The sequence below is a fragment of the Beta vulgaris genome, chromosome 7, assembly GCF_026745355.1.
Source record: "Beta vulgaris subsp. vulgaris cultivar EL10 chromosome 7, EL10.2, whole genome shotgun sequence".
Taxonomy (NCBI): domain Eukaryota; kingdom Viridiplantae; phylum Streptophyta; class Magnoliopsida; order Caryophyllales; family Amaranthaceae; genus Beta; species Beta vulgaris.
The window spans coordinates 52,876,639-52,895,793 of NC_079208.1; the positions used below are offsets into that span (position 1 = coordinate 52,876,639).

The 19,155-nt window shown below is 33.8% G+C and overlaps 2 protein-coding genes across 3 annotated transcripts; both read right to left on the reverse strand.

The window, feature by feature from the left end:
• Window positions 1–12,998: 12,998 nt before the first annotated feature.
• Window positions 12,999–17,909, reverse strand: LOC104899740 (guanine nucleotide-binding protein subunit gamma 3). 2 transcript variants are annotated; one of them, XM_010686997.4, is made up of 5 exons: window positions 17,561–17,909; window positions 14,508–14,560; window positions 14,322–14,366; window positions 14,182–14,238; window positions 12,999–13,318 (listed from the first exon to the last, which is right to left on the reverse strand). In XM_010686997.4, exons 1-5 carry the CDS (start codon window positions 17,669–17,671, stop codon window positions 13,102–13,104), a joined length of 483 nt encoding a protein of 160 aa, XP_010685299.1. In that variant the 5' UTR covers window positions 17,672–17,909; the 3' UTR covers window positions 12,999–13,101. The 2 variants fall into 2 exon arrangements, with proteins under 2 accessions (XP_010685299.1, XP_010685298.1); XM_010686996.4 differs by having other exon boundaries at window positions 12,999–13,360; window positions 17,561–17,907.
• LOC130592215 (uncharacterized) lies at window positions 15,024–16,185 on the reverse strand. Its single transcript, XM_057396406.1, has one exon. The coding sequence runs from the start codon at window positions 15,787–15,789 to the stop codon at window positions 15,259–15,261; it is 531 nt and encodes a 176-aa protein (XP_057252389.1). The 5' UTR covers window positions 15,790–16,185; the 3' UTR covers window positions 15,024–15,258.
• Window positions 17,910–19,155: the final 1,246 nt, after the last annotated feature.

Here is a 19,155-nt window from a genome sequence, read left to right on the forward strand (position 1 = left end):
GCCGCCCGATCGGGTCGGGCGACATTCGCCTGATCGGGCGGTTTTACTCCTTCTCCAGATTGTTTGCGCGCTCGGTCGGGCGAGACTCGCCAGAGTCGTTGTTCGGTACTTTGCCCGATCGGGCGACCTCCCAATTGTCCTGTTCTCAAGTTCGTCTCGGGCCCGATCGAACACCCTCGCCCGACCCGATCGGGCGGTACTCCAAAGCCCCTATTTTGACGCATTTTGACGAACACATTCAAGGCACTATTCTTACAGTAGAAATATACCATATTGCGCTATTGGATTATTGTTATATCCAGTAATAGAGTGTTTAAAAAAAAAAAAAGCGTTCAAAATAACATATTATTGCAATTTCTCTAGAAATCGCAACATAATTTAAAATTTTCTGCACCTCTCTCAAATGCTCCGGCAAACTCTTCGGCCTTCGCCAGCCTCCGCTTCCTCCTTCATCGTCGTCGTTAAACTCTAACATCCTCTCTCAAGTCTCATCCTCGACGTCACTGTACTTCAACAATGGCAACAAACCAGATAACAATCTTGAAATGATAATAGGGTGTGAACAAGGGTAACTAGCTTAGTGGTGCAGATGAAGTGTTCAACGAAAGTCCTACGTCAGTTTTGGCTCGTCCCTCATCCTCTTCCTCGCTCGCAGTAGCTTTTCCTCATCTTCGATCGCTGCTCATTTATTATCCTCGCTTATATATAGCTGTCACCGTAATTTACAAACCGCCGTGATTCATCTTCTCGCAGAAGTCGCAATATAATTCTTACATTCTTTTTCTCTACTTTACAAATTTTCTAGATTTGAATTTTTGTATTTGGGGTCAACTAATTTCAAATTCATTTTTGTAGGAAATTTCTCATAATATAATACTTACTCCGTCTCTAAATAGAGTGTTTATTTTTTTTGGGCACAAATATTAAAAAGAAATTGTAAGTGATACCTTATAAAAATTGGAATAAAAAATTGAAGTGGTACACTATTTATGAATTGTTCATCGAGGAGAGAGAATTAGGCCACTTTATAAAGTCATATTATTTATGAGATGTGGGTAATACAATAAGAAGTAAAAGCTAAATAATATTTTACTTGCTAGACTCATAGCAAATAAGAAAATGATAAATCTGTTTGGAACAGTTAAATAGAAAAATGAAAACTCTATTTAGAGACCGGAAGTATTTTCTAATGGGTTTTTCTAACCTATGCACCTAGTGCAAAGGTTGAGCTTTATCTATTTAATAAACTAGCCTTCTTTGCACGCGATGCGTGCGTGGATTATTTTGGCAATTATTATTAAATTTCATAAATGTAATTTTGAAGAATGTAGTTTACAATCATCATTAGTTCTAATTAAATATCATGTGGTGTAAATACAAAGGGGGTTGCTAAACGCAGCCTCACTTTACTAACGCAACCTTTAAAAAAACCCAAAAAACCCTTATTATCATATTCTTTCTAAAAACCCTTTCTCTCTCTAAAAATATTCTCTCCTCCTCTCTAACTGTTAGATATATAAAACTTCATTGAAAATCTACAAATTTTAATTTGATATTCAATGGACCATAATTTTGACCCAATCGAATTTCAATCTGATGTAAGTAGTGAATTTTTTTTCGTAATTATGATTCAAGTTGTGAATTTTTTTTCGCAGTTATGATTCAAGTAGTGAATTTTTTTTCGTAATGTATGATTGGTCTATTTCGTGTAGACTACACGAAACAATTGATTCCGTTTCGTGTACAGTACACGAAACAATTGATTCTGTTTCGTGTAGACTACACGAAACGGATGATTCCGTTTCGTGCAATCTGCACGAAACAATTTAATCTGTTTCGTGCACCTTGCACGAAATACTGCTTTTCATTGTTCCGATATTCCGCGGTGGAAACAGAAGTCCATGCTTCAAGGGAAAGACACAATCCTCAGCTGCAAGTGAGTCACAAGTGCAGCTAATGGAGCAAAAATTCACACTTCATGCTACATTCATGATTCACCCCAAGGCCTCCACATTTAGATAACTAGATCCAAGTACCACCATCAATTTGTTACAGCCATTCTTATACAGTGTAGCCATTGCAACAAGTATTACTTTCAGGAATGAGAATTTTCATTGCAAATAAAAGTATGAAAGATTTGGTTATTGGCATCTCACGATCTCCCTGGTAATTGGTAAAATACCAAAATTTCCTTCGAAATTAATCTTAAAATACCGAAGATCCCTTCGAAATTAACGAAATTCCCTTCGAAATTCTGGAAGAAAGTTGGACGAAATTCAAATAACTTCTTCGCTTAATATTAAACCCGAAATGTGTATAAGATCTAGTAATTTATCAATTTTCCAACATTTTCGAAAAGATTAAAGAGCTTGGAAACGAATTTGGGGTATAATGGTGGACGAATTTGTGAAATTTCGTGAACCATAAATGTGGAAATGAACCAGAAATTTTCGAAGAGGAAGAGGGTGATGAGAGAGGAGAGGAAGAGGGAGAAATGAGTGTGAGTGAATAAGGGTATTTTTGGGATTTAGATGGGTTGTACATGGTAAATGAAAGTTGCATTTAGCAACCATGAATACAAAATATAAAAATTATTTGATGAAGAAGTTGTTTTCTTGGTATTTCTATTACTTGTTAATGGATGTTGGTATTGTTATTGCATTTCAAAGTTTAGGCAAAATTAAAATTTTATGTCTTTGGTTTTGTAATTGATTTAGAAACTTTTTTAATTTAGTTATGTTACTTTGTTCTTCAATTATAAACTTTTTCTTTCACTACACATATTTTTATGAAAGTTTATTTTGGCTACTTTGAACTTCTTTTGATATAAATATTTTAAATTAGGAAGGACTATGACCGAGGAAAATCTCAAAATCTTAATAGGTAAGTATTTTTATTGAATGAAGGGTTAAAAAGTCTTTTCAAAAGAGGACACCATAGCTCCCCTCTTGGCTTATATAATAGAGATCGATTAATTAACTAAAAATATAATATCCTCCCTACAATTATGCTAAACTAGAATTTTTTGCACGCGATGCGTGCTTGAATTTTTTTTCGAAATAGAAACTCGATTTTCTTCGGCATACGAGTCTAAATTTGAACATTATTAGACATACGAAGTATAATTGTTTTTAGTTGCAAAATTTGATTGGTTCAGTTTCTATCACTTAAGTCTCTCACCATTCTTTTTGTTTTTTATTTTTTTTACTTTTCAAAGTTAAATTCTATGAACAAAATAGAAATTTTATTGAATTTATTTATGATTTCTAATATTATAATTTTTTAATTGATTTTTGAATTAAGTACAGTATTACATACATTGTAGTTTGTAAGTGAATTTTTAAGTTTTTGTAAAGTTTCCTCATTTTAGTGATTTGCATAACGTAAATTATGCAATCTTATGATTTTAGTTGACTTGTGAGTGATTGTTATAATTATTTTTGGTATTTCTGTTTGAAGCCCCCTTTGATTTGTAAGTGAATTTGTAATTTAGAATGGGAAAGGGGTAACATATATACTCTCTTCATTCGGGGACACCATAGCTCCCCCTTCCCTTATATAATAGAGATATGTTGTACTTTAATTCTTGAATGATATTTTACATAAAACTTTTTACCTTGATAATTAATCGCTATTATATAATAGAAAAAGATAGGTCCAAATATATGTAAAAGTTTCATTATATATAGGAAACACTATAAAAAAGTAAATAATATTTTTCTTTGTCTAACTTCTAAATTCTGATTTCACTACAAATACACCTCTATTTTTTATCATGACCCACCATTAATTGTGAGTGGTTCTTGAGAATAGTGATTTATAAGTAAATTATTGTAAATGTTTTTGTATGTATTGACGTTCTAGGTTATTAATTTTAGTTTGTATGTTAATTTTAAGTTTTAATAAATTTTTCTGATTATGTGAGTGATTTGCGTGATCTTTATAACGTGTTTTTCTCAATTGTATAAGTGATTTGTAAAATTTCTTCTTTTAAGTGATTTGTGAGTGAGTGTTGTAAATTAATTTTCGGTAGTTTTCTTTGAGTACCGGTTTTGATTTTGACATTCTTTTTGTAATTTAGAAAGGAAAGAGGGACAAAATAGACATTTCAAAAGAAGACACCGTTGCTCCCCCTTCCCTTATATGATAAAGATATATATTAATGATAATTTTGATTTGATTAAAAGAAAAGATAAAATATATATTAATAAGGAAACTAACTCTTTAACATAATTGTAGGGAGGATATTATATTTTAGTTAATCAATTTGTTTAATAGATAATGCTTAACCTTTGTACTAGGTAACATAGGTTAGAAAAACCCTTTTCTAATATTCATCTGCTTATTTCGGTTAGTGTTATAGTTATAGCTTATATTGTCTTTGATTTCAATAGAAAAGAAGGATGAATTGTAGGAGCAAAAGAATGGAACAAAACAATGACTCAATGAGGGAAAATATCTATTTGGTTGGGAAAACTTAGATGTAAATTTTACGGTTACAGGTAATTTTGAAAATAGTATTTTTATGGAATATATGAATTCGATATACAATAATTGTATGCTTGTGTTTTAGTTAATTTTGTCTTCAATTGCACTAGGCCACTGGCCATCATCATATAAGAATGGCATAGCTGATAGAATTTGTGGTGCACACAGAAGTTTTGACGGACCCGAATAGTATCATAAAATTGTATTTTCATTGATAATTAATTATACAAGTGTGTTTCTGAGAGCTCATGTCTCTCATTCACCTTGGTAGAACCCTTTGTTTCTACCTTTCCTAATATCTTGTGTGGAACTCACTTGTTTGGCTCCCCTCATTTGAGCTCCCTCTTAACTCATACACATACAACATATTTATAGTTGTTGTATCTTAGTTTCTAGATTTTTCTAGACCTTAATATTTCTAACACACACTCAAATATTCTAAACTTTAGATTTTTTTACTTAGATATTTTACAAGATTTTTCTAGACAATTTAAGAAATGCATATAAGATTTTTTCTTACATTACATGATCTATCTAGAAATTTTCTAGATTAACTTTCATCAATAGCATTATTACCCTGATTCAAGGATGAGGCAATGACTAGAAAATCTAAATTCAAAAAAAATTGATATTTACCTATTGAAATAATAGCTTGAAAAGCTATTATTGCGCCTTGATTTGCTACAGTATGGCAATCGTATCAATAGGTTCCTTAAAAGTCGTAGTAATATACAGTTATTCTATTAGTGCATCAAGGTTAATTGTGGTATATTTCGTACATATGCGTCTTCCAATTGATACTCAGATAGTACTATTTCAATATCAATTGGTACTTAGGTTGTATCATTTTAGTATCAACTGAAAGAAGCATAGCCCGCATAGGTATCAAATATTCAAATGATACCATTATAAGAGAAGGCGCATATACCAAATTACTTTGATTGAGTCTTTAAATTTCCAAGAGCACAAAGACAAATCCTCTTGCATATCCACTTCACACTAGAGACAAGACCGTCTACAATTCCACATCAATCGGCTCTACGCAAAAACGAAAAGGCAAATAAATAGAAGTGAAAAGGAAGAAAACGTGCAGATAATAGTGGATGTGTTGTTCTCGTAAAAAATAGGAATAATTGTTAAAAACTATCTATTAAAAACACTTTTTTTTTAAAAAACTACCTTATATCATGTTTATTTTACAAAACTACCTTATAAGTGGAAAAACTTTAAAAAGCACTACCAAATTCATAATTTTCTAACTATGGTTAACTACTCCCTCCAATTATCCCTCTAATATAAGATTATGAAAACACCCCCTAAATTCAGTACGTTACAATTACGATATCATCACTTTCTTTCACTTGATGCTCTATCTCTCAAATATACATGTGGCAAGCACAAGCACACCTTCTCTCCCCCAAAAGTCAATCCCAAAAACAAACCAGCAGTAAATGTGTCTAGTAGGGCAAGCTTTGCACCATCATCAAACCATATTCTTCATCATCATCAACGACATCAATTCATGACCCAAAACCCAATTTCTATCTGCTTTTGTTACTCATAATGAAGAAATAATTGGTGAAGCAAAAGGTTGGGAGAAGAAATTACACAAACGATTTAAGGGAGTATTCAATAGTTAAACGCTCCTGTGAGGGAAATTAGCAAAGAGGGGTTGGGGTAGTTTAGTAATCTTATATTAGAATGATAATTGGAGGAAATAGTTAACCATGGTTAGTAAATTCTGAATTTGGTAGTGCTTTTTAAAGTTTTTCCACTTATAAGGTTGTTTTGTAAAATAAACATGATATAAGGTAGTTTTTTTTTTAAAAAAAGTGTCTTTAATAGGTAGTTTCTAACAATTTTTCCTAAAAAATATATATAATGTTGTTACTAATTTTATTACCCTACTTCTCAAAATAAATATCAGTATTAGTTTTCCCATTGTGCAATGTACGTACATATTAATATAAAAATGGAAAGTTTTTTTTTTGGGTTTTTTCTTGAAACTCCTTAGTAAGAATAATTTTCCTCTAAATTGTATTCCTTGTACAAGTGTGGAAAATAATTGTGTTAACCCATTATAGGTTAACCTGGCATTATTCAATATTTATAATGTTTACAGTACAGACCTATGTCTAGTAAAGTATCATTCTATCCTTTATAATATAATATTATCCTTTACATATAATATTATCCAATACACCCCCTCAATTTTTACGGGGTGAAACAACGGATAAATTGATACGATGTTTAGTAAACAAGTCAGTAGATAGGCCCTTAGTAAAAATGTCTGCAACCTGAGACTGAGTAGGAACATGTCGAACAATAAGTCCTCCCTTGGCAACCATTTCTCGAACAAAGTGATAGTCACATCATATGTTTGCTACGATCATGATGAACTGGGTTAACAGTAAGATAAGTAGCAGATACATTATCACAATAGACAATCACAGGACGACGGAGAAATTGGCCAATGTCAGCAAGAAGTTGCTTGAGCCAAATAGTTTTTGCAGCTGTGTAGGCAACATCCCTGTATTCAGCTTCAATGGAGGATTTGGAGACAGTAGGTTGCTTTTTAGAACGCCAGGAAATTAAATTCTTCCCAAGAAAAACAGCATAACCAGTAGTAGAACGTCGTGTTTCAGGACATCCTGCCCAATCTGCGTCAGAATAGGCAACAACCATAGTAGTAGAGCTGTCTATATAAAGACCATAATCCAAAGTTCCCTGCAGATATCTGAAAATTCTTTTCACAGCATGAGGGTGAGTAGTACGAGGAGCATGCATAAACTGAGACACCATATTAATAGCATAAGCAATATCAGGACAAGTCATAATTAAGTACTGCAATGCACCGACCATACTACGATAATTTGTGGGATCAGCAAGAAGTTCTCCATCAAGCAGAGACAATGTTACTCTAGAAACAACAGGAGTGGTAACTGGTTTAACAGTATGAAGATGGAATTTACGAAGTAAATCAGAAACATACTTATGTTGAGACAAAAATAAACCTGAGGGAGTACGCACAACCTGCACACCTGACAAGTAATGAAGATCCCCTAAATCCTTCATAGCAAATTGAATGCGATAATGCGATAATCGGACGCTTAGGCCCATCCGATGCAAATTGGGCTTTACCCAAAACATTTTTAGCCCCAGCGCCCAACGACATTATTCGTCATATTGGAGCCCTAAGTTACATGCAAAAAAACCTCTCTCTTCTCTCTCACCTGCAAACTCGTTGTTGCTCACCCAACGGCATTATCTCGTTCGCGCTCCCTCACCCTCGCCGGCGATGTTGCTTCTCCGGCGAACTCAAGACCTCTCCAACGACGTTGTAGATTCGCACTTTCTCTCTCTCATTCTCGGTGCGTGCAACTTTCTCTCTCTCATTCTCGGTGCATGCGACGTTGCTTCTCCGCCCCACTTCGCCAGCATTCTCTCTCTCACTGGTGCCACTTCATCGCACTCTCTCTCTCTTGTCGGTATGGTGCCGACTCACTCTCTTTCTCTCTTTCATTTGGTGGTCGGACTCGCTCTCTTTCTCTCTCACTTGGCGTCGCTTACGCTGACCTGCCACCGCCGCTGTCGGTGCCGCTGTGGGAATGTATGTAATTCTTGTTTTTTAAAAAAAAAAATTTGTAATAATTTACATTAATCATGTATTTTCAAGTTATCTTAATTTTGTTTAGGGGTGGCTTTGAATAATATTAGTTCTAATTTTTGTTAAGGGGTTAAAATTAGAATTCAAATCATGATAAACATGTGTGAAATAATTTTGAGATTGAATTTAGGATGTTTGTAGCTTATGAATTTGAATTTGTATAGTTTGTGTAGTGTATAGTTTCTTGAATACTCACTTTAGAATTATGTGTTTCGATTATGAGTTAGAATTCTTGAATGCTCACTTTAGAATTATGTGTTTTGATTATGAGTTAGAATTCTTGAATGCTCACTTTAGAATTTGAAACTTATGTCATTCCTTTACATTGTACTTCAGTTGTCACCTTAGTGCTCGTCGGTTTTCCAGTTCTCCAAGCTCGTGTCGTTGTGCTTGTCTTCGCTGCTCCTTCAGAGCAGAGGTATGTATTATACCTTTTGTTATTTTTTGTTTTACGTTAATGTAACCATTAGTTTGGATTTGTGGATTTGTTTATGTGAATTGTTTGGTTATTATGTGATTGGGAAAGTATATGTTGAATCATAACCAAACCTATATGGACATATATACCTTAATGGGGTGGGGAGGAAAATCTAAGGAATGGATTGGTTTGTGTTGTGTTGTTTTATTGCAATGTGCATCATTTGCCTAGATACCCGTTCGAGGCTTACTCGTTAGGAGTAAGCAAGTCTTGAATAGTCCCCTGTTTGGGACTGTCTTTGAGTTTCTTATCTCACTTAGGATGTGAATGAATGTTTGATTTTCGATTCTAAGAAAGATCCCGCTCATTTCCCTAAGCGTTCTTTGGGTACATATGTTGATAGTTTAACTACTATCTTCATCGTGTACTTGGAGAACTATAGGGAAGTGCTGTCGGATTTTTCTTAGAATTGAAAACCAAATGTTTATTCACTAGTGAGATGAGAAACTCAAGGATGGGTTAACCACTAAATGGATTAAACTACGACATAGAATTTCAAAAACTAACTCGACAATCATATCGAATGAATTAAAGTAGCCACTAAATGAATTAAACTACTCTCTCTTTACAAGGCAAACACCAACACATTGGCTGGTAAGGCATGCATAGCATGCTAAGGAAATACCCCAACATAATGCTGGGGGTAAGGATTGAACCCCTGACTTCAGGGGCCAAGGGGGAGCGCTCTACCAACTTGAGCTAACTCCTATCCTTTTAGTTAATTGGCCTATGAACCACTTTTATTTGGTATTTATATTTATTTAATACAATGTACTCAATATTCTCTCTTCTCATATAATGTTACTAGCAATTTATGCAGCGTGCCTCACTTTTTTAGAACATAACTTATAACTTTTTTGGGCATAAACAAAGGTAAAATTTGAACATTAAACATGTTTTTTGAGCTAGTTAATTTTGTTGATTAAACCTATATCACTTAACCAAATCCTTCTTTTATTATTTATGTTATTTATACTTTGTTTAAGATTTTTAAAATTAAAACTGATGAGCGACAAAAGAATGCTACGCAGATTTATTGAGAATTTCTTATATTTTTATCAACAAAGTATTTTGTTTTAATTAAATCATTTCACTTTGTTAATTTATAAAAGAATGTTACGCAGATTTATTGAGAATTTTATTTATACTTTGTTTAAGATTTTCCTTTTTGATTTACTACTTGATTGTGTATTGATTGGTCAAATATTTGATTGATATAATTTTCTTTGTTAATTTTTTTATGCTAGATTTGAGTTTGATTTTCTTTCATCTTTTTTTGGAGTAGTTGATTTACTAAGGAATAATTAAGTAATTTTATTGGGGGACACCATAGCCTCCCGCCCGCGTCCGGAACCTCTAGATCGAGTTTTAGTGAAACTCTACAAGGTAGAGTTGTATCTGAGCCATACATTTTAAAATCAAAGGCTTATATTGGTGGAATGAAAAAATTTAGGGATGGATTTTGATGAGATAAAATAGGAGGGATTTTGGAAAGAGAATATGTGAGTCATTGATTTTTTATTCAATGGTTGATATTGCTCAAACTCTACCTTGTAGAGTTATTTTACAACTCTAGAGGATCCAAACACCTCCCCCCCCCCCCTTTCCCTTATATAAACGAGATTTGGTTAGTGCAGGTGGACCCAAAAAATATACTCTCTCTCCTGTTGCCTAAAATATTGTGTCTATATTATTTAGATAGAATTTCAAGAAACAAGGGAAAGTAGTCATTAAATGAATTAAGTTGGTCGATGAATATATCAATTTGGTCACTGGATAGATTAAACTAGTCATTATATTTAGAAAGGTGATCCATGTTCTTTCTAAAGTTGGATTTGGATCGTGCCTAATCTATTCTAATATGTTAAAAGGCATTCCTCAACAAGGAACTACACCACATGACACTATCACTTAAAGTGTTTACCTAAAGTAAACACACATACAATAAAAAAAAAAAGAAAATGCATTTTATAAGATTTAATCCCATGACCGCAAAGATTATACACGTAAGGTTTTAACCATCAAACCAAGCAACGTTTGGTGTTATATTTATGAAGTAAAATATTAATAAATGAAAATTATAATTACTCGGGACATAGCCCGGACCTATAACTAATTTTAAACTAAAAGTAGACAGTTTCTTACAAGACCAGATACTTGATATTGTAACTTTTCTAAAAACTATACTCTCTCTATACTAAAATAGACGTAGCACACTTGTCAATACATAAAATATACAATTTATCCTTTAATTTTATTCATATTCTCTTCATCTAATATTAATTAATTGGCTTAAAGTTTTAAGAATTTAATTTGGCTTCATATCATAATACTAATACTCCCATTACCACATAATATAGTGTTTGCTTCTTTTTTTCACTGTCTCCAAAGCATATATTGGATCTTCGATATTTTCAATTTCATATTAATATAAAAATAGTTCCTCCTTTTTTCTAGTTTTGTTCCATAGTGACCTTTTGGCACTATTCATCTAATATAGTTTGACCATCTTTGGTTCTTCTTTTGTAAGGAAAAATTTAGTCAAATGGGATATTATTAGATTCATCCCATTATATACTTTCCACTATTAATTTTCATTATTATTTTACTCATATAAAATTAGAAATATTAAAAATCTCAATTGTGCATAATTTCACACCGCTCATTTCTTTTTTGTCCCCCTCTCCAATGCAAACCCCAAACTTCTTTTATAGTAAGGGGCTGCCATGAATGCTTTTGTCCATTGTATTTTACTCTTAATTTAAGCCTTCAATTTGTTTTTTAGTATTGAGTACTGTGTTCTTGTTTTTCACTTTATCTTTCTCCTTTTTGTCCTCTGTTTTCAATAATTCTCCATCTTTTGTGATGATTTTTGTCCTTCTCCTGGGATTAGCTTACCCCCCCTGTTGTTCTTACTCCCTCGTGTTTATCATGGAGGGTTTGTTTGTTTGGTGTTCTTTTGTGCTTGTTGTGTATAGATCTAGGGATACAAATTTAGAAGCTTTGTCTTGCAAGTTTGTGGAACTGGAAAAATTGACAATAGAGGTCTGATTTTTGGGTGATAATTTTTAAAAGATATGTACTATTGATTAACCTGTGTAGGTCCTAACTTTAGGAGGTCTTAACTTTTAGCGGGCCTTAGTGACTTAAAACTGGCTTAATAGGTCATCACTTGTAAAACTTGGGTCACATCAGAAGGGTTAATTGAGGGAGGGATGTAGGAACTAGGTGAGATTAAAAAAAAAACCTTCAGTTTTAAGACTATGTTTAGTTCACCTGAAATTTTCTGATCTGAACTTATCTGATCTGATCTGAACTTATTTTTTCTGATCTGATCTGATTTGAACTTATTTTTTCTGATTACAAGATCTTATCTTTTAGATTTTTCTCAATATATAAGAAAAAATATAGTCATGTGGGGTCTTGTTTGATTCGTCTCAATGAGTACTTTATTAATATTCAATTATTATAATTTTTATTAATATGTAATGAAAGATATAATGATTTTTAAATATAAGCATAATCTGAACTGATCTGATCTGATCTGATCTGAACTTATTTTTTCTGATCTGATCTGATCTGATTAGATCTGAAATAAGCAAAAATAAGGTGAACTGAACATAGCCTAAGTCGTCGAGGCCCGCTAAAAGTTAAGACCCCTAAAGTTGGGACCTATACAAATTAATCAATAGTTCAAACCTTTTAAAAATTATCACCCAAAGTTCAGACTCTATTGTCAATTTTTCCTTGTGGAACTAGTGGAAGGTTGGTCCAGGGATGCCGATCTCGAGAACCATTCATGTATTATCAACCAAAAGATGTTACACCAACAAAGCTCTGATGAAAAAGATGCAAATCGATCACACATGAGACTGAAGCTGATCAAAACTCAGAAGTCATGATAATCTTAGGTTTTTAAATTTTAATACTTCCTGCACCTGAGCATTTTTACTCCCTTCTTCAACTGATCAGCAGCCAGAGCACCATACTTGAATAATGATGTATGATCACTCTGTTCTTGTTTATAATAAATGCTGAAAATGAATCACGATGGTGTGTCATCGTAATCATAATCAACATATAAGCAATAAGTTGATCTAATATTTATTATTGTGATACCCCTAGTTCAATGATTTTCTGTTATTGAATCATGGTTGTTATGTTGGAAATATTTGGTTCAACCGAGGTGCAACATGGTACAAAGACACCAATTGATAACTAGGCCTTTTATGTTCCAATCTTGCAAACTTCAAAGATCCATTATAAGTGTTTAGATATCCAACAAAACAACCTCTCTATCATGTTAAAGAAAAAAAGGCAGACATTATACTATCCTCTTCACTCTGCGAAATTGCGAATTACAAATATAATCAAAAGTATAACTGCTCCTTTGCAGGATTTATTGTACGATGGATACATATAATAAAACCCCTAAAAGATCTAACTTAATAAAAATAAAGGTCCGTTGTTATTGGCAACAAGAACAACAACAATCTAGAACACAATTGGAGCAAAGCTTTGCCTTACAGCAATTACTAGAGCACAGCTTCAGTAAGCAGCATTTCTGAGAAAAACATGAACAACCTTTAAAACCACAACAACATTTAGGACAACAGTTCTCTCTCAGACAACAGTGCTTTTTCCGAGCTTGCTGTTGATGTTCCTTATCTGATCGACAGCATCCACTGAAACAGCAATTCCACGACGATTCAAAACACAAATTTTTCCTGGTCATAATTTCAGATATTAATACTCTACGAAGATCAGGATTCTCGCACATTTTCAGTAACGCTTGCACATATGCAGGTAAGTGACTGGACACAGATTTGTACAGCAAAGGAATGGACATTAGTTTGAATAGCTGGATGGTCTTTCTACTATCTGCTAAGATTATGGATGTTCAAACTTAAAAGTAAAACGCTGTATCTAGATAAAAAACCATTATTACTTAGGTTCTATTTGATTGATTAAATAGAAAAAAATATCAACGGAAAATGATTATCCATGATAAATCAAAGGAAAACACGATTGTAATTTTAGTTTTCTATTGTTTGGTTCCTTGCAGGAAAAGATAGATAAAAGAGTGAATATGGAAGGGAGGGAAGAAAAAGGAAGGTAAAGAATAGAGTGGAAATTGTGACATTGGATGTGGCTCCATTGTAATTAAAAATGTTATACACCCTTAGGAGAACTATTTTTTCACCCAAATCTTTTGGAGAATGTTTTAAACATTCCCTCATAGAAGTAGAAGGCTTTTATTTCTCCCATCTTTCGGCTAATCAGCTATGAGAACTGTACGCTTTGTTCTTTTTATCTTCAAAATTTTAAGTTTCAGGAAAGATAAAGTTAGATAAAGAAAACCAAGTTTAATTACAACTATATAAAGTTCATTTCAGAAAGATCAGATAGGCATTAGTCAGGTGAAAGGAACAAAGACTCAAGGTGTGGGTTATACTAGAAGATGAACTGGATCTTACCAACATGCGTAGAACAATCTAAATATACCGTATATACACAATCACGGATTTAAAAATAAAATGAACAGTACCTGATTCTCCTCCATGAACACGAACAACCTGACTGGTTAGAGTTAGACTTCTGATATCTGCAGACATCACGAAAATCAGTTCAATTCCATGTCAATATTCAATGAAAGCACAAGAAACCATTGTTAAGATGATCATATACTCTGCAACAAAGGGATCTGGTTTTGCTGCTACAAAGTCATTAATCCTGTCAGAATTACATCGAAGAAAAATATCAGAGACAGAGAGATTAACAGCTCGAAAACAGATAAAGGACCATAACATGAATTATGAGACTAATTAAGACTGCAAAATTATCCTAATCAGCCGGTCAATGAGCCATACATACTCTTCGCAGCACCTAGAAGTAGGTTGAACTTTCTCAAGTGACTTCAACTCCTCCTGTTTATCATAAGAGCATCAGTAGCTATGTCAAATATATCATTTACAAATGGAAGTCCACACATTATGTATGTACATGATGTCCAAAAAGAAAATAATGTTAGCATCACATTTTCACTTGTAACCTATTTACTCATACTTGTCTCCAAGTCTGAGACTCAGATATGTTGTGAAAAAAATTAATATTACGGGTCAAAAGAAATTGTCAAGTGTCCATAACCGAGTTGGAGAGTATTCACTATAGTGTGATTGTTCGAAAGATTTGCTGCTGTTCAACTAGCATTCTTTTATAAGTGTTTCCTTTGCACAAATGTCAAATTTGCACCAATAACTCATAGTGGAAACGCTATGTTCTTTCCAAAAACTACCACTTACTGGCAGCCATGTCCATGATCTTTGTAATCAGTCTCCCTTGCAGAGACAGAGAAGACCAAACTTTGAAAATTAAATATGCTTAAAACTGTAAAAACAAAACTAGCAATTCCCATTATTGTATATTTAGTGGTTCAGCTCTAAAACAGGTACAATTAACAGAATCAAGTACAGCTTAAATCATCACATAATACATCCTCACATTCCTTAAGAAGATTTTTCTTCAAGACTTAACCACATCATTTGTTTTTACGTATTCAAGGCTGAAATTATAGAAACTACAAACAACCTAATAATTTGGTCGCACATAATTCCTCATCATAGGATCATTCAGAAAACTCCCACTGTTGGTTGCCATGAACAGGCTCCTTTCCCTTACTTACTCCGCGCCTCTCAGGCTTCTGAACCCTGCGGCTGGGAGTTTCCCTTAAGTCTTCTATTTCCATGTGGACACCTGGATCATTGCTAGTGTAGGAAGCATCGAGCATGATCGAGTTGTTCACAGCCTGGCAGTTGCTGTTTACATAGGTGTCCGAACCTTCAGCTGGCTGATCATCATCAGGGAACGCCTTATGTTGGTCATGCTGCTTCTGATGTTGATCCAACACTTCACCCTTCATGGTGGCCCCTGTGTTGGTCCCAGCAATCGTAATGATCCTAACTCCGTGTTCATCTTCATCCCCCAAGCGTGGCCCACTACCTCCTGGGTTGAAGATGTGCTGAAGATCAGTAAGGCGGGTGGTAAGTGTAGAGAATATATCTCTAATCTCGCGGTCTAATTGCTTGTGCCTCTCCCCTTCGACAGGTGGCTTTGGCTTCGGTGCCTCAGCAGACATGCCAGTTGATTTTATGGGCATTGTGAAGGCAAAGAGATATGCAAAGGCTTTTGTTTATTGTGAAGGAAATTGGGTTTTGATGGATATGTAATATAGAATGTATGATCCGATTATATAGATGAAAATGAAGGCTTAAAGGTTTATTGGAATCAAGAAATGGAATGCCTTTAATGCCAATTCAAGTATATATTTGAAGAAAAGTCTTGTTAGATGAGGAAAAGGATTGCTTGATTCTTGGTTCATCAGAGAAAATATATACTACTATTAATTATACATTTGTTACTGAAGTTAGTTTTTCTATGCTCTAAGGAGGTCGGTATTACTTTGCTACTAAAACAGCAGGAGATGAAAAATGCACAAGGGGGGTAGTGCTACTGCTCCTCAGCTACAATATAGTTTTGCTACCCTTTTTCTAACAGTAGTACTAAGGTTGTGTTTGGTTTGACGGAAAATATTTTTGAATTATTGTAAACTAGCATTTGTTTCCTGCAGGTCCGGCCCTTAGCATATCCAAGATGGGACATGGAACAGGGACTCACTTTCAAAGGGGCTCCCAAATTGAAAAAAAAAGTCTTTAGCCATAAAATACTTGAAATTGATAGTCAAAATGTATGCAAGTTAATTTCTTGAATTCAACTCTTCTTGGACTGTATCAAAAGATTTTGAAGAGGAAGTTTTAGTTTGATGCATATTTGTTCTTTCGTTTGCTTGCATATTTTAGTGGATTCTTGATCTATGTTTCAATATTAGCACAGGGCCTCTATATTGTTCGAGCGGGCACTGTAATCCTTGGTTCCTCACAATAAAAAGTTAGAGAAAGGATATGCAATGGAGGAGTGAAGGCGTAAAATAAGGAGGAAAAAGTGACACTCCATCACTCAAAAAAGGAAACGTTTTTTTTATCATTGAGAAACCTAGGTGCACCAATATACAAACCAAAACAAGAAAAAATAGAGAGAATACTTTCTTTTTCAAGACCATGTTTTCTTCCAACCAAACACTCTAAATTCAAGATGGTTATACTAAGAGCAATGCCTCTTTCTTAACAAACTATTCTTTCGTTCAAAAATAATTAAAACAGTAAATTTTTGAAATGTCCCCAAAATTTTTGTTTAGATTCCTACCAAACATAGTCTATATGAAAACGAGGGAGACCACTTCCAATAACTAGGAAAGTTTAGGTACCAAAGTCTTTTAGAGAATACATCAAGGGAACAAATCCTCATACAAGACCGTCTTTCAATAACTAATCATTTAGCACATTGACTTTTACATTCTAACTAATCATGTCAAATTAGTTTGCACACATCAAAAAAACATGCAAAAACCAAGAAAAATTAGTGAACAAATCTATGCATATGATATTTTTTTAGGTGAGATGGTAGAATTCGAATATTCCACCTTATCGCAAGAATCGAACCCTTGTCAAAAGGTAGGAGAAGGTCACCAACCAACTAGATCAACCTTGATTTTTATCCATATATATATATATATATGGGTTATGTTATATGCAGCCCTAAGGGCTGCATATAAGACATAAATACACTACTTAAAATGGAAATAAATTGTGAATTTATAAAAAAAAATTGCATCAACTGATATAATAAATGATCATTTAATGCAACTTATTTCCATTTTAGCTTCTTATATACAACTCTTCGGACTGTATATAGCTATTCCATGTATATATATATATATATAGAATGTGCCTTAATCTATACCATGCAATGTATACATTAAGAAATAAGCTTCAATTCGAAGAAAAGAAAGCGCACAAAATGAGATAATTTACCTGAAGGAAATCAATTTCTCTTTCTAAAACCTGAAGTTTAGCCTGATGACGACGTTTAGCATACAAGTCAATGTAACCGGGAGGTGACTTTGGCATAGGCTGTTCCGCCATTTTTGTTACTTTTAAGAGAGAAACTTTTCACTCTTTTACTCTTTTTAAACTTGTCAACATCTTTTCTAGCAGTATTACTAAAATCAGCCTATAACTACCAACTACATAGATGAAAACGACGTCGTACATGCTGCATTGACAATGTGGCAGGAATACAGTGGAGAAATTGAAGAAGAGAAACAGAGCAAAGGACTGAATACTGCAGGTGGCAGGCACGTGAGTTTTTCAGAGAGGGGGTAATTTCAGGAGAGAGAATAGTTTTGAATTTCCGGAAATGGGCCTGCAAGTTAGAGTAGGTGAACGAGGAGGGAAGGGTAAAGATGGAATTTCAATGGAAAAGGGAGGAAAATGACAAAGATGTCACGGCGGAGAAGACGGTGTCGTATTGGGATTCAGAGTATCGAGGAAGAAAAAGTGGTGACGTGTCAATGGGGGTAAATGACGTCACTGAAAGGAATCTAACCGTTTTACTTGGATTTCCTCACAGCCCAGCCGCAGTCTTTTTGTTGTTTTTTTAACTTTTGTTTTTGTCAATAATTCTTTTTACTAATTTCGGAGCAACAAACTTTTAGTACTAAAAATCAACTTGTTTCGTTATTTAACTTATTATTCCTTGTGCATTGTTTGTTCTTCGCAAATCTCTATGAACAAAATGTTAAAATACTTGTGAAGGGAAATTCGATAACAACGTCTAGCAGCACAAGTTATTGTAAATTTTTCTACCACAATTTTTTTTAGGCTCTTACTAGAAACCTTTTGGTAAGAAAGACCGTACTTGACCAACACTTTTCGTAGATCAATCAGCCCAATTATACAAGTCAACGCTTGATAGTAGGAGATATAAGAAAATCTCTACTAGGATTTGAACTCGTGACCTCAAAGTCACAAAATGAATTCTCCACCACCTTCACCAAGGAAGCTTGATTTTTCTAGCACAATATGAACATAGGATCATAAGATGTAAGGTTATTCATGAACCATAAGTTCTTGAACTGTTAAACTTATTCTCAATCCTTATAAGAAAAAATAATTGGATACAGGTTCAACAAGGACTAATGAGGTCTAATAACTTCAGATAAGTTATGTTTCAAGAAATAAGGTTTAACACACACGAAATAAGATCGAATAAGTTCATAATAATTCACATAAGATTTGATAAGGACTAACAAGATCTAATAAGTAGAATTAAGTTGAAATAACATTAAATAAGCACATATAAGTTGAAAAAAACAAAAGTCTTGTCTGGATGATAAGAAATAAACTCCAAAGATGAAGAACTTTGGTTACTTTTAAGAAATTTATTGAGCTATTTGACTTTGTAGTTTATTCTCGAACATTACGACATCACATGACTATGGGTGCGTTCTCTTCCTTAATTTGGGAAAAATAAGATAGATCTAAATAGGTTGAGCAAAATTCAAGTGAAGATCAAACCGATAGCCCGCATGCAATGCTTGCAGGGCATTAGCTTTACTTGGGCTATC